The 15,751-nt window shown below is 44.5% G+C and overlaps 1 protein-coding gene across 1 annotated transcript in view; it reads right to left on the reverse strand.

Moving 5' to 3' along the window:
* Window positions 1–15,751, reverse strand: part of ANOS1 (anosmin 1) — a 186,976-nt gene that overhangs the window by 47,260 nt on the left and 123,965 nt on the right. The window contains exons 4-5 of the mRNA XM_045472809.1: window positions 9,726–9,948; window positions 951–1,135 (exon numbers count right to left, since the gene is read on the reverse strand). Coding sequence (XP_045328765.1) covers window positions 951–1,135; window positions 9,726–9,948 — 408 coding nt within the window. The remainder of the gene's footprint in view (window positions 1–950; window positions 1,136–9,725; window positions 9,949–15,751) is intronic.

Below are 15,751 nucleotides of genomic sequence, written 5' to 3' on the forward strand. Positions count from 1 at the left end.
TGACGGCTACTTCCCACTAAGGGCTTTTGCGATAGGAATCTTCCTCCATGCTACTCAAGTCCTTGTGTAGAAGGAAGGCTTGAAATGCAGGAGAAACAGGAGTCGTGTAGATGGTCCAATGTCCCGTGAACTAGTCCTAGTAGTGTTGTGTTTCTTTGACTCTGGCCGGTGTTAAGTTTATCTCAAGGAAATGCAGTTCTTGGAGGAAGTAAATGTGAACAGTCAGATTAGAGAGTTATCTCCACTGCACATGTATTTTGAGCAAAGTAGGCCAATAGTCAAGTTGCTAGTTGTACCGGGTTATATCTGTGGACTCGTCCTGTCTTCCGTACACACACATGCTATTATGTCCCCGTCTGAGTGAGTTATTTTGGCAGTCAGGCTACTCTGGCTGGGGCACAGCAAGTTAATTTTCTTTTTTTTTTTTTTTTAATTTTTTTTTTCAACGTTTATTTATTTTTGGGACAGAGAGAGACAGAGCATGAACGGGGGAGGGGCAGAGAGAGAGGGAGACACAGAATCGGAAACAGGCTCCAGGCTCTGAGCCATCAGCCCAGAGCCCGACGCGGGGCTCGAACTCACGGACCGCGAGATCGTGACCCGGCTGAAGTCGGACGCTTAACCGACTGCGCCACCCAGGCGCCCCTAATTTTCTTTTTTTAATGTTGGTTCATTTTTGAGAGAGAGGAAGAGAGAGACAGAGTGCGAGCAGGGGAGGGGCAGAGAGAGAGGGAGACACAGAATCTGAAGCAGGCTCCAGGCTCCCTGCTGTCAGCCTATAGCTCAACACTGGGCTCGAACATGCAAACCATGAGATCATGACCTGAGCTGAAGTCGGATGCATAACCGACAGAGCCACCCAGGGGCCCCAGCAAGTTAATTTTCTGCCTGCAGGTATGTGGTCGACATTGCCTCAAGGCGGGGAGGGGTAGGGCGCAGGAAGCACTGACCTGGGCTACCGTCTGCCAGTGTGTGGCATCGTCTTCACTAGGATGGATTCCATAATTCCACCTTCTTTGCACCACGTAGATCACAGGCTCGATGGAAATATTGAATTTCGAGGACCACTTAATCTCCAGCTGTCCAGACTGCAGTTCTGTGAATCTTAACTCTTTTCTGGGCTTCAGGGGGACACCTAAAACAGGACCATGGCAATTAAAATGATCAGAGGTAAAGCTGAGGAAGAAAACCTTTAGAAAAGACAAATCTCGTGTAATGACAACAGATCCTCACTTCCTTCCAGGAAAGTGGCTTCTCCCTATCAGGGTTTCACATTTGAGAGCTTCTCACACTGAGGTCAGCCCACCACATTTCAGGAGAATTACCTTCTTTTCTTTTAGCTTTCCCTTTTTTAAAAAGAGACTCTAAACTGGTTCCTGATTCTGAACAAGCATTTTTCACCCAGGCATCTTGAGAGCAATTCTTTTATGTGCGTTCTTCTGAATAAGCCATGTTACCGAGTGGCATCACACGCGGTTAACAAGAATTCATGTGACGCCATGGTCATGAAGAGTTTGAAGACACTGTTCCCATCCAACATGCTCTGTTTCTGCTGATACAGTCTAAAGTCATCACAACGTGGTTCCCCGGTCTACTTGCCTTTCCATCTCAGAATGTTTGCCTTCTAAGGAAAAAAATTATAAGCCTAAAATGCTCTCATGTGGTCAAACATTACAAGAATGATTTCCAAAGCATGGGTCCTTAGCATTCCCCAATTGATTGCTGGGCTCCCTCCTATAGACTTATGGCTTAAAATTGAAAAATGATGAATTTATAATGTTTGGTTTTGGCACGAGTGACCGCCTTGCTTCAAAAGTCCCTCACAGGTGGCTCATTTTAAAGTAGTTCATCATTCTGATTTCTTTTTTCTCCCCATGGTGCATTCAAGTGGTCTGGCGATGGACAGATTTAAGAACCATAGTTCCAAATGGTAGCCATTATGGAAAGGGAAGTTTAAAATAAGATTATGTACTCATAGGATGTGTAAGACTAATTGGATTAGGTAGAGTCCATGGCACCACGATGTTCAACGCCACGACAACCTAGAACTTCACATGCCATTGAGATCATTTTCTCTTGAGAATGAGCATTTGCCTAACACGTTGACAACTCGTTTGAAAACGTTATTTGATAATGCTCTATTTCGTTTTCCACTTCTTCATTTTAAACAGACAGGAAACTGAAAAATGTGCAAATACGAAACGTAGATAATATCTAATGCCTGTTAGTGACCTTACTGAATATCAACTCTGATTTCACGTTGACCTTAACTTATGCTGCGTCTTGTCTGGGGACACTTTAAAGTCCTTAAACATTGAGGTGGGTGGAGTTGGATAATTTTTAAACAGCACCAAATATATCCAGTCAAAGGTCAATGAGTTGTACAAAATACTTTCTAGAAAACATTCCCCATACCCACTGCAGTGTCCGTTTTGCTTTGCTGATGGGTTATGTGCATCCCTTGTCCCTTTACTACAATGCTGGTGTCTCAAGTGATCTTCACTGTGGGTCTGTGCTGTGGGGGAAGGGTTAATTACCTCCATTTTGAACATCAAGTAGTCAAGTCTGAGGAAGATGAAGTTGCCTACAGCGATGACCTGATCTCAGGTTTCTCTCTGAGTTTTCTGCTTCTTGCCACATTTTGAATTAGGAAGAGCTACTGAGAAAAGTTTTCTGCTCGCCACATTTTGAATTAGGAAGAGCTACTGAGAAAAGTAGAGAAAGGAGGCACTTTTCATAGCTCTGCATATCCCTTAAAGATTCTGATTTGAATGTCCCTGATGTTGCTGGCTGGGGTGGAATTTGTCTCCTGTTCTGCCATCGTGTGAGGGTTTATTCAGGTTCAGGTCATAAACTTTTGTTTTCGGTGCACAACCTTACATTGAGAGTCACATTCACTTTCAGGCCTAGAGTATTGCTGCTAAGTATGTGACTCTCGATTCTGTACCCTGATTTAGGGCTGCAGGTCCCACTGTCCACCTGCTGGCCAGATGAATTTCTTTGCACGAGTCCCAACTCAAATGCCCCTCCTGAGGATGTCCCCACTCCTGATGGTATCTGCATGGCAACTCTATTCTTTTGGATCGCTAAGGGACCTCTCAACTTGCTCTTGGACCTACCAACACCTCGTGGTTTGACTGCAGAGTATAATTTCAGGAATTCCCCAATCATCCTGTCTCCATGGTGACCACCCTTTCTTAGGCCCTCTATCTCCTGTCTGGACCTTCTTAACAACGTCCCGTCCCATGTCCCACAAGCCCATCTTTTTAGTTCCCCCTTCACAGTGTTTTGTGGCTATGATTTTCCTAGAGTACAGGACAGATTGTCCCCTCCACCTTCTCAGACTATTCAATCACATCTTATTTTCTGCGGAACGAAGACAAACTTCTCAACATCACGTCACGGCGTTCATCTTTATCATCTACCACCAGTGATCTCTCTGTTTGTCTCTTGGTACATTTTACATATTGGTCACACAACCTACCTTTACACCCAGCTTTTCTAGAAACACACTGTCAGCTGCTTCCTACCACCACGACGTGTTTATACGGATTTTTTCAGTCTGAATTGTCTTTCCTATTTTCTGACCATGGACATGTGAATACTCCTGGGCTGAGTCTGAATGCCACCCCTCAGAGCGACCTACCCTAAACCTCCCCATTGGAAATAAAGGTCCCATTCTCTGCTCTCTCTTTGAAGCTTAGCCTGCAACAGTCAACATGTGCACTTAACTCCCTCTTACTGCAGCCAGGTCATTTGACGATGTTCACCTTCTCCTTCATTCCCACACCTCATCATGGCTCAGGAGAGCACATTCTGTCACAGCAAATGCTCAGTAAATGTGTGCTGAAGGAACAGCCTAACCCCCTGTCAGCAGAAATTAAGAGGATACAGGAACGCCATCTTGGCACCAATGGGCAACCCCCTCGCTGCCGGAGGGCACTCACTTAGCAGAAGGAAGAAAACTTAGCACAGATATTTGCTTACTCTTATGTTTTTGAAAAGTAAATGCTAAACAGTAACAAGACTATGTTAGTAAGTTTACAAAATGGAATCGTTTTATTGCATTGACATAACTTTCCCAGTTAAAAGAAAAGACCGATTGCTAACCATTGCTGATATGCTGGAAAATCTGAAAGTTCGTTGCGGATGAGTTTTAATCCCAAAGTAGCTTCTCTAAAGATTGAGATCAAATCTCGACAAAATGATTGCATCGTGTTTGCGCTGCACGCAGGGTACTAGGCACCATTTCTGCCAGGGGGGTATGCACATGGGCAAGGAGGGGGTGGCCTCTGAGGACATTTCAGGATTCATGCGGTTTCTTTGTGCTGAGTAAAGAGAAGAGGACTGGGGAGTTCTTTACACTCATAAGGCACATTCTCTGAGACTCCCCATCCAAGTTTCTCCTTGGCCCTCCTATGCGTAATCCTCCAGCATAAATGCACCTCCGGTAAATACTCCGGCCGCTGAAGTAACCTGAACTCATCAGCAGCAAACGCAAGCATAACAATCCCCTTGCAAGATGGTTTTAATCTTGAATATCATTCAACGACCAAGAGCCTTAATCGAACATAATGAGCATCAGAGTGATGTCAGTTCCCATTTCTTCATTTAACAATCTCTTTAATTATTACGTACAACAATCTTGCGATTTGCATGTGGAGAAACAGCCCATCTGCTTTGCATTAGGGTCAGCTGGCTCCCTTGATTGGAAGGAGCTCCAGGACTCGGCTGTAATTGTGTGCAGATGGGGCTCAGCCCCTCGGCACCCCCAGCCCCGAGACACCCGGCCCCCACAGCCCGGCCTTCTGAAGAGTCCTAGGTAGCTTAGCCAGCATCCATGCTGCACAACCAGATGTGCACCAGGCATGCCTTCTCCGTGTGTCCTGTATTACGTAAATGACTAGAATTTTTCTTCTTTAGTTTTGAACAACCTAGTCCCCTGAAATCTATGCTGTTCTGTCAAACATGTTATCCTATAACATCCCACCGTATGGGACATTACAGGTGCATTTTCTTTAAAGCGTGACAAGTATTTCGGTGAAACCCAATGATGTAAAAAACTTTGCAAATAGAAAGACAGAAAACTCAATGATCACAGTCGGCAGTTGTAAATCACGAGATCTGATTACTCGTGTAAAAATGTTTCTATCGTGAGTCTAAATGTTATGAAAATGTAGCAAGATACAGTGTTCCAACGCTTCAATAATTAGCCACTACCCATTATCTCTCACAGAGCTAATGAGTACTCAGGCAATTTGTGTTCATATCACATCCAGGAATCGGGTCACTATATTCAAAATGCTAAAAAATGGACTTGTGAAAAGTGTTATTAGACCATCTCTAAAGACCTGAGTTTTAAATATTTCAAATATGAAGACATTCACGGAGATATTAAGTCAACACCATCATCAGATCTTTCTGGAAACAAAGCGATACATGATTAATGTTGGTTTGCGCATGGTAAAGAGAAAACAGAGATCACGGAGAGCCACAAATTGATCTCAGTCTTTACATTTGGACAACAATTTCAGGTTCTCACCTTCCCTACCCAAATGAGTGCCAGAGGTGCGAGTCAGAAGCACCAGTTTGGGCAGTAAAATGAAAAATTCTGGAGGGAGGAGAGTGTAGGTCACCTATAAATCAGACTTAAAACAGACAAGCGGGGGGGGGGGAGTCACAAGTGCCCGATGTGCAAGCGTTGATGTTTTACCTGTGGAGAATCAGCCTTTTCAACTTCCCGAGACCATGCTCTGGTTTGCACCGCAGGGTACTGGCCGCTCAGGGGGCGTTTACCTGCGTTAACGTTTGCAAGCATCCCGGGGTGTGGCTAACAATGTTATTTGAAGGGCGAAGGAAAAGCTCTCTGTTGTCTTGCTTTCTTTTAAACTCTCACACAAGTCTATAAGGTCAACTTAGAGACAATGGCTTAGGACAATTCCCACAGCATAAGCCAAATTATAAATTTTATTTTTTTTAACGTTTATTTATTTTGGGACAGAGAGAGACAGAGCATGAATGGGGGAGGGGCAGAGAGAGAGGGAGACACAGAATCGGAAACAGGCTCCAGGCTCTGAGCCATCAGCCCAGAGCCTGACGCGGGGCTCGAACTCACGGACCGCGAGATCGTGACCTGGCTGAAGTCGGACGCTTAACCGACTGCGCCACCCAGGCGCCCCAGCATAAGCCAAATTAAACGCTCAAATAGAATGCAGTTTGTTGAACATCTTTTCAAAACATGCATTGATTTTAAGAGCATCATCAGGTTTGGAAGCTATAGAATCTAGGAAGTCCCCCTCTTCCCTACCCCAAACACAGGAGGCTGAACAGAACATTTGTATGTATTTCTCTTCTTTAAGAAAATTTTACTAACCCAATAAGCTCTCATGAAAGGAAAAATACAGTAGAGGCCAGTACATATCAATTTACTGCAAAAGTTGAGATGATTATTTGTCCACAGGTGAGCGTTATGTGCATGAGTACTCTGATAAGGAATACTGGACCTGATGTTGTACCCCAACAACTGACAGATCAGTGCTTTTATTAAAATGTTTGATATTGGGGGGCACCTGGGTGGCTTAGTCAATTAAGCGTCTGACTTTGGCTCAGGTCATGATCTCGCGGTTTTTGAATGCGAGCCCCACGTCGGGCTCTGTGCTGACAGTTCGGAGCCTGGAACCTGCTTCGGATTCTGTGTCTCCCTCTCTCTCTACCCCTTCCCCACTTGCACTCTATCTCTGTCAAAGATAAATAAACGTTAAAAAATTTTAAAAAATATTTCTGACATTGATACATCTTTTAACTGACCTACACTGTATTAATACAGTGATTTCAGGCCCTGCTGTGGTAGTTGGACAGACTCCAAGTGAAAATACCAGGAGAGCTGGCCCAGCTGGGAACCAGGGGGCAGATGTATTCCCGCCACCGAATACCAAGTCGTCTGAGAAACAGCTTGCAAGCTCAGTGTCAGCACCTGCAGACTGGGGTCAGGACCAGCCCGTCTCACCCAATGATGGGTGCCCTCTTCCTAAGGAAAGAGACGGCACAGACCTAGCCTGAGCAGCGAGCAGAGGGCAAGCTTCTGATCCGTGGCTGGTTTGGGACAATAAGAAGGCAACGGGCAGGCCAGAAGGATGGTGGGGGCTGGTCCCCCACAGACGAGCCCAGGGGGATTTGGGTGTGGGATGTCTGGCTTGGCAGTAGGTCTTTCTCTCCTTGCACAGCCAAGTGCTGGGTCCAAGAGGACCCTCTACCTGGGAGATAGGGGGCCATCAGCCCCACCACGCTCCTCGGTGTGACTCCAGTCAGGAACACGATTACACGCTTCGGGTGGCTAATCAGCCAAGGCTGTGGCGGGATGCATTCTGGCCGGCTGTGTGGGGCCCCTCTGACTTGCACTGGTTGTACCTGCTCGCATGCTCACTGCCATGGTCAGACGCCCCCCCCCCACCGACATGGAAACCAGCCCGCCTTCAGGGACTGCCCAACAGAGCGTAGGGGAAAATTCCTACCTGCAGCTATGTGTGTGCTCAAAAAAACAGTAATATAATCCTAGTCTCATTGGGCAAAAGTCATCATCAGGTCAAGAGACTGTTCATCCTGTTTCTAATGAGTTCTGCATGAACTGCCCGTCTCCATAAAAAGCCAAGAGCTACTTTATAGAAGGAGAGAGACTTCAACGCTTCTTTTAAAAGTCCATCATATTTAGTTAAGCATAGGTTTAAATTTTTTTTTAATTTTTTAATGTTTATTTTTGAGAGAGAGAAAGAGACAGAGGGCAAGCAGGGGAAGGGCAGAGAGAGAAAGGGGGACACAGAATCCAAAGCAGGCTCCAGGCTCTGAGCTGTCAGCACAGAGCCTGACATGGGACTTGAACTCACAAACTGCGACATCATGACCTGACCCACCCAGGCGCCCCTTTAAAAAGTTTTTTTCTGGGGCGCCTGGGTGGCGCAGTCGGTTAAGCGTCCGACTTCAGCCAGGTCACGATCTCGCGGTCCGTGAGTTCGAGCCCCGCGTCAGGCTCTGGGCTGATGGCTCAGAGCCTGGAGCCTGTTTCCGATTCTGTGTCTCCCTCTCTCTCTGCCCCTCCCCCGTTCATGCTCTGTCTCTCTCTGTCCCCAAAAAAATAAAATAAAAACGTTGAAAAAAAAATTAAAAAAGTTTTTTTCTTAATGTTTATGTTTTTTTGAGAGAGACAGAGAGAGAGCAAGACAGAGTTAAGCATAGGCTTAAATTGCAAGTCTCTTTTAATAATTAATCATTTTATGCTGGCCCTCCACAGACTATTTCCTTTATTCTTGGTGAACCAGGCATATTTGAAATTCACACTGACTCTTCAATGCTTTTTAAATAAAAAGCATATTTTAACATATAATGCCTCTTTAAAACACCCTACTTTAAAAACACTAAGGGTTTTACAAATGGGTTTTCAACAATCACTATAAAAGCATGCTATTTTTGTGGTAAATGCTAATACTTAAATAGCAAATGATCTATAATAACAGAGAAGGTTTCATAATAACAGACTTTAGAAAAATTAAATGGTGTTTGGTTTTGCAAAAGCGATTTTATGTAGTTTACAATGAGAGGCATGAAAACAATAAAACTTTAAATCTATTAAAGAAACGTCACCCAGTAAGAAGGGGAAAGCGGCAATTATTTTGAATTTGAGACAGGTATTTATGCCAGTTTTCCAAAGATCCTATGGAAAAAAGAAAGGGGGGGGGGTGCAGTAAGAAAAGAAAAGCCGGATGGATTACACAGGTTTCAGACTGGAGTAATTCTCAGTGTGGGCCAGAGGAGACCAGGGCAGGGACATAAGTCCTGGGAGATGAGAGTGACCTAAGAGCGGACTTCTGAAAATAGTTCGCCAGCCAGCTCATAATTCAAAACGGGCATATTGCTGGCGATAGTGTTTCATGCAGTTTAAAAATAACTGACCTATATTTGGAAATAATATATATTCGGTGTGAAAGAGAGGAGAATCAAAGATTATTCTCTCTACTTATAATAATATTAATTATAATATTTATATATATAAATGGTTTGATGAACTGACTCCCCATCTCTGGAAGATAGCTCTTCCTCCCCCTGGTTCTCAAGACACAACTCAAAATAGTGACAGTCCACACAATGACATTCGTGTTCTTGGATTATGCCAACAGGAAATCCACAATACTGGTGCATTGGTTATGCATTTCTCAAGGGTGCCCCACCCCCAGCCCATTTTCCAAGGATTTAAATCCATTTACTCCAATGTACCCAGGGCAGCCGAATTGATTTATTCTTACTGGAGAAAAGTATGAGAGAGTTCCTGAAGTGATGTTGTCCTCCTGAAATGTTAAATGTGATAAGGATGATTTGCTCTGCCCCAGAATGTGTGCGCTGTGGCTGATCTATACGATCCAGTGATATTTTCAGATTCTTGTGGCACAAAGTACACTTTCTTACCGTTTTTCTTCTCTTACAATGGTGCCATCTTTGTTTTTGGTTTTCGTTTTTGAGAGAAAGAGTAAGTGAGTGGGGGAGGGCAGAGAGAGCCTGACGTGGGGCTTGAACTCACCAACTGTGAGATCATGACCAGAGTTGAAACCAAGAGTCAGGCGCTCAACCGACTGTGCCCCCTGGGCACCCCCGTAGTGCCATCTTTGACTGATACCCTTCCCCATGCACACACAACCCCACTGTGAGGGTCCCTTCACAGTGGGTGCTCTGCTCATTACCTTTGTACAGCGTCTTGGGCACCTGACAGGTGTGTCCGCACCCATTGGAACAACATTTCTTAACCCCAGAGCACTCGTTGTCAGCTTCACAACTTTCCACACAGGCGGCGGCAAATCCGCTTGCTTTCTCGGGGGCCGGGCAGTCCCCCTGCTTCACCGCTAGGATGTACTTGAGGAACTCACAGCTCGTCAGGCATTCGTAGTTCTTCTTGGGGAACAGAGGCTAAAGAGAGAAGAAGAACCATTCTCTTATTTTTAAGATGTAAAATTCTTAAGTCATCTTTGCACTCGACGTGGGTCTCGAACTTACAACCCCAAGGTCAAGAGTCACACGCTCTTACCGACAGAGGCAACCTGGTGCCCTTAAAAGAGAACTTCTCTTATGACAGACTCAGGACGCTTGATTTCCAAGACATCAGAAAGGAAGGTAAAGGGGCGCCTGGGTGGCGCAGTCGGTTAAGCGTCCGACTTCAGCCAGGTCACGATCTCGCCGTCCGTGAGTTCGAGCCCCGCGTCGGGCTCTGGGCTGATGGCTCAGAGCCTGGAGCCTGTTTCCGATTCTGTGTCTCCCTCTCTCTCTGCCCCTCCCCCGTTCATGCTCTGTCTCTCTCTGTTCCAAAAATAAATAAACGTTGAAAAAAAAAATTTAAAAAAAAAAAAAAAAAAAAAAAAAAGAAAGGAAGGTAAAAAATTCTTACTTGGTCAAAATTTCCCTGGAATAGTTTACAAAATAAATAGATTTGTTTTCTTTTCCCCCCAAACCCATAATACTGTATGTTAATTTCTAAAAGGAACCCGACCCTTGAATTGTACCTTTCCAGATACACATGAATTATACAAACACACATTCACAAAGTATTACATTGTGAGTTAAATGTGGTTGTCAAATAATTGATTACAAATATTCATAAAGGATGTTAGTACCATGTGAGGGGCTCTTTTGGACCACTGTACACATATTTTCATTCTCTAATGAGTCATTTAGTTTTTGCACGGTCAATACTAATCAAGATGTGTTCGCTGTAGCCCTACGGAACATTTACAACCCTCACATCAGTTAACACATTTAGTGATAGCTTATCAAATAGTAGTCTAAGCCTCAGTTAATTGAACATATTTTAATAATATCCAGCTTCTAGAGTTAATGTGCACATGGGACCTCTTATCAATATGGAATTGTCAATAAATTCTGCAGAAAACGAATGTGAATCGTTGTTACCTGTGACACAGTCAGGTTCTGGATAGCATATGGCTGATGATATTTCAGTTGAGCCCACAATCAATGAAACACTAGAGAGAACAGGTATTCCTTGACTTGTTTAGAGAGTCAGTCGCATTATGGAAACAGTGTGAGTAGTGGAAAGGGTCACTTATCAAATGTGTCTTTTTCCTTAGGAAAAATGGTTCAGGACAGCATTTGGAGATGCTCCTTTTGCTTTGATGGCTGGTTGCCAAGATAGCTACCCTAACCCCAACCAGTCCCCTAAACCCATTGTCAGCTGCAATGCACCTGTCCAGCCAGGTAAAGTCCCAGCCCTCCATCCATCCCCTTTGTAAGGGTGCCATGTTGTTGCTAAAGAAGGTTTTGTGAGCCAGGCTCCCAGGCAGTGGGGATGGCACTCCCACATCCACCCTCTGCCAAGAACTGGGGCACAGAATGACACGTGGCGAACCGCAGGCACCCCTCCAGGAGGGGAACTGTCTGGAACTGTCCCCTCCGTGTGCATGAGGTGTTCACCTGCATGGGCTTGAACTCTGGTGAGGCTGTGCTCAGTCAGCCCTAAGCAATGCCAACAGCAGTGTCAGAGAGGGGCTCCACTCAGAGCCTTCCTCCTGGAGGTAGGAGACCACTGAGGAAGGTTCTCTGTTTACTGTTTGATGTCAAATAGGAGTCAGCGACAGCAGAATTACATGTGGTGGCACGGGTGACCACGAACCGGGGTGCAGTGTGAACAGCATGTGGTAGGTGCTGTTCCACACTGCTGACTAGCCATGACTCATGACTGGTAGCACCCGGGGACCCCTGAATGGCGCCCGGCAACACTTCTGGTGGCTGAGTCAACACTGGCCTCACCGATGACTGCATAGGGCTCACCGCTACCCGGCAACATCTGGGCATCTCCTGATAATGCTGCCCACCACCTGGTAAGACCTACCATGTGTTACCAGTTGCTTCTCAGTGACTGAACACGAGTCTCTACCACATGCTGGGAAACACCTGCCAGCATGCTGACCACTGCTCCTCACTGATGACCGAGTTTGACCCTCTACGCAGCTAGCGACACCCACGTCTTTACCTTGCTTCCAAAAAGGGAGTTAATTATAGCCAGTTTACTCCTCATGTTGATGGTGACTGAAATGTCATTGGAAACCACAAACATGGTAACTCCAGCACCAGGACCCATCCCAGTCACCCAGGAAAACTCCAACCCCAGGGCAGTCCTCCATGCTGCTTCTCCTCTCCTTCCCCCGATGGTGCCTTCACAACCTGCCTGAGGCGCCTGGGTAGCTCCCTCGGTTAAGCGTCCGGCTCTTGACTTTGGCTCAGGTCACCATCTCACAGTTCATGGGATTGAGCCCTACGTCGGGCTCTGCACTTGGCATGGGGTCTGCTTGGGATTCTTCCTCTCCCTCTCTCTCTGCCCCTTCCCTGCTCCTTCTCTCTCTCTCCCTGTTTCTCTCTCTCAAAATAAAATTAAAAAAAAAATCTGCGTACGAGTTATGACGGCAAGCGCTACATTATGTGTATTTTACCACAATTAAAAAAAAACTTACCTAAGGGTGAGAAATGTGTGCATACTGTGAGGACATGTGTGGTATCAGATATGAGTGCTCTCTCCCAGACACGTGGTCTTTCTGATAGCGTAAATCTAATGTACTTTCAAGTGTCAATGCTGTATGACCATTAAATATGATGGAAGAGTTCAGACTCTGACAAAGTGGGAAAACCGGAAGCACTGGCTAGAAAAGGTATAACCCCAAAGCGTAAGTTACAATCGTGGATGTCAAGGGGCGCCTGGGTGGCGCAGTCGGTTAAGCGTCTGACTTCAGCCAGGTCACGATCTCGCGGTCCGGGAGTTCGAGCCCCGCGTTGGGCTCTGGGCTGATGGCTCAGAGCCTGGAGCCTGTTTCCGATTCTGTGTCTCCCTCTCTCTCTGCCCCTCCCCCGTTCATGCTCTGTCTCTCTCTGTCCCAAAAATAAAATAAAACGTTGGAAAAAAAAAATTAAAAAAAAAAAAAAAACAATCGTGGATGTCAAATAAATGATTATTAGTCAAAACAGTGTCTCAACTGAAGAACTTCCCGGGTAAAACCTACAAGAAAGGCCATGCTTTCAACACAGAAGTACCATAAATTTGTAGCTAATTTTTTGTTAACTGCATAACACTGAAAGCCTCGTCAGTTCTTAAGGCTTTTCTGTCTGAATTTCACAGTTCGTTTTTCTGTTAGCTGCTAGGTGTGTTTCCCTTCACTGGCTTTTGAATTCCTAAATTTAAGTCCAACCCTAACTGTGGAATCAAGGAAGGATGTAAAGGGATCCATAACAATGATGGAGTGCTGGCCAGTTTCTCTCTCAACAAAACATACACATTACATGCACTGAAAGAAAATATTTAGTTACCCAAGTCAATTGGCCTGCATGGGCTGAAATGGCTGTGTACAAATAACTTTATTAAATCTGGCAAGTGTTTACGGCTTGCTAACTGGGATATCACCATGACTCAGTTTGCGCTACGGCACGATCACATCGGCCTCTTTCACGTATGAAAACAGGGTATGATTCGAGATTCAGATAACAAAGCGTGGGCTCTCTGCTCACGTGACTCTCACCATCACTGCGCCAACCGCCATACCCTTGAACTGTGAGAGACTTCCCGGTCAGAGACAGTATCTCCTCATCTTAACAATTTACTGATGGAGCAAATGGGGCAGAATTAAAAACAAATAAAAACAGTGGCCTTCCCAGGTCCGAAACATTTGTTCCCAGTGAATGTCATGTAACAGGAACAATGATAATTAGCAGACTCATTTAGATCTTCCGGTTGATGTGAGAGGCATTCTGTACATTTATTCAATATTTCTCCTTCTTGGTATGGATTCAAAATTGTGATTTTTGTGTGTGTGCGTGTGAGTGTTTGGAGAACCGTGGAAACAAATGTGTGAACAAAAAAAGTTCATCCTTGCCCTGGAGCTTTCTCGACGGGTACATGAGCCTGAAGTAATACAAATAACGTTATGAATATTACATGAGACGGTGCATACAAAGGACGAAGCCCTATTATGCACCCCAATGGGTACTCAATAGCAGTGGCGTAATTGGTGTCTCTTTTCTTTTCCCATGCTACAAGTCTACTGTTTAACATTTCCAAATTCTTCTGTTATTCCGACAAAAATGTTTTAAGAGCCACAGACAGAAAGTTGGCTCTGCTTCTCCACAGTGTGACCATCACAAGTTTCCAACATGCTACCGCCAGATGAAGTTCTGAAATCTGTGTGGGGGGACGTTGCCCTGTTGGCACTTATAAGAAAGAAAAACGTCTAAGTTTGGGGGTTCATCTTACAAATACACGGATTTGGTACAACTATCTTACAGATGACTTGGATTCAATGGTTCCATTGTTTATTAAAGGCAGATTTTAATGTTCTCTATCAATTATCTTGGATAATTATCTTGGATTAGGTTGAAAAACTATTAGTGGTCTGAATGTAGATTGGAGAATATATGGTCTCTGTATGCAGGTCTGTCACTAGGCCTTTAAACATAGCTTATTGAGAATGCACTAGTTGAATGGAATAAAGACAAAAATGAGTGCAAGTCAGTGAAAATGATGTGTGAATATTAGTATTCTAGACATAAAGAAAATGTGTAAATTGGGCCACTAATGGCCAGTTGTAAATCCTGTGAACATAGGTCACTCAGTGTCAGTAAAGATACTCCTGACCAATAAGCACCTACTATTTCCTGTGATATTACGAGTTAATTACTGGGAGACTCGTCAAGAGAGATGTGAAAAATTTAGGGAAGGTGTAAGTTACCCCCATCATGATGAGTCCAATGGCCATCAGCTTCATGGGAAACGAAAACGTGTGGAAACACGGACGGATGTGCTAAATGCTATATTTGTTTATAAAATTGTACCAGCTACTAACACAAACTGTTCATTGTAAGATTAATGTAATTCCAACTCCTTGTAAAACTATTAATATGAGGGGTGCCTGGGTGGCACAGTTGCGTCCGACTCTTGATCTCGGCTCCGGTCATGATCTCATGATTTGTGAGTTCAAGCTCTGCATTGGGCTGTATGCTGATGGCACCATGGCACGAAGCCTGTTTGGGATTGTCTTCCTATCTCTCTGCCCTTCCCCTGCTGTATGCTCACTCACTCCCTTTCTCTCCTTCAAAATAAGTAAACCAAGAAAATTTAAAACTACAAACGTGAATAATTTTGCAAATCATACAAATCATACATCTTTTGCCAAGTCATTGGCTCTAATTTAAAATTGGGGAAAATCATGTTTACTATGCTCATTGATTTTTGTTCATTTTTTTCTGCCCTTACCCGACGCAAAATTAAGAACAGAATACTCTTCAAAGATCATGTATTTTTCTAGAGTAGTTAGTATCTACTGGTGGCATCATGCAGTCAAATAAGACAAAGTATTATAGTCAATGAAAATACCCTTGGTGCAATGGATTAGGTGAAAATCCTTAATATTTTATGGAATATTATATATTGTTGATTCTTATAAATTTCTTATAAATCTCTCCTACACCCCATCTCTCTGCTTAAAAACTAAAGTATGTATTTTAGTGCCTTATCTGGGCAATATTCTTTTTTTTTTTAACATTTATTTTATTTTTGGGACAGAGAGAGACAGAGCATGAATGGGGGAGGGGCAGACAGAGAGGGAGACACAGAATCGGAAACAGGCTCCAGGCTCTGAGCCATCAGCCCAGAGCCCGACGCGGGGCTCGAACTCCCGGACCGCGAGATCGTGACCTGGCTGAAGTCGGACGCTTAACC

Source organism: Leopardus geoffroyi, chromosome X (assembly GCF_018350155.1).
Source record: "Leopardus geoffroyi isolate Oge1 chromosome X, O.geoffroyi_Oge1_pat1.0, whole genome shotgun sequence".
NCBI classification, from domain to species: domain Eukaryota; kingdom Metazoa; phylum Chordata; class Mammalia; order Carnivora; family Felidae; genus Leopardus; species Leopardus geoffroyi.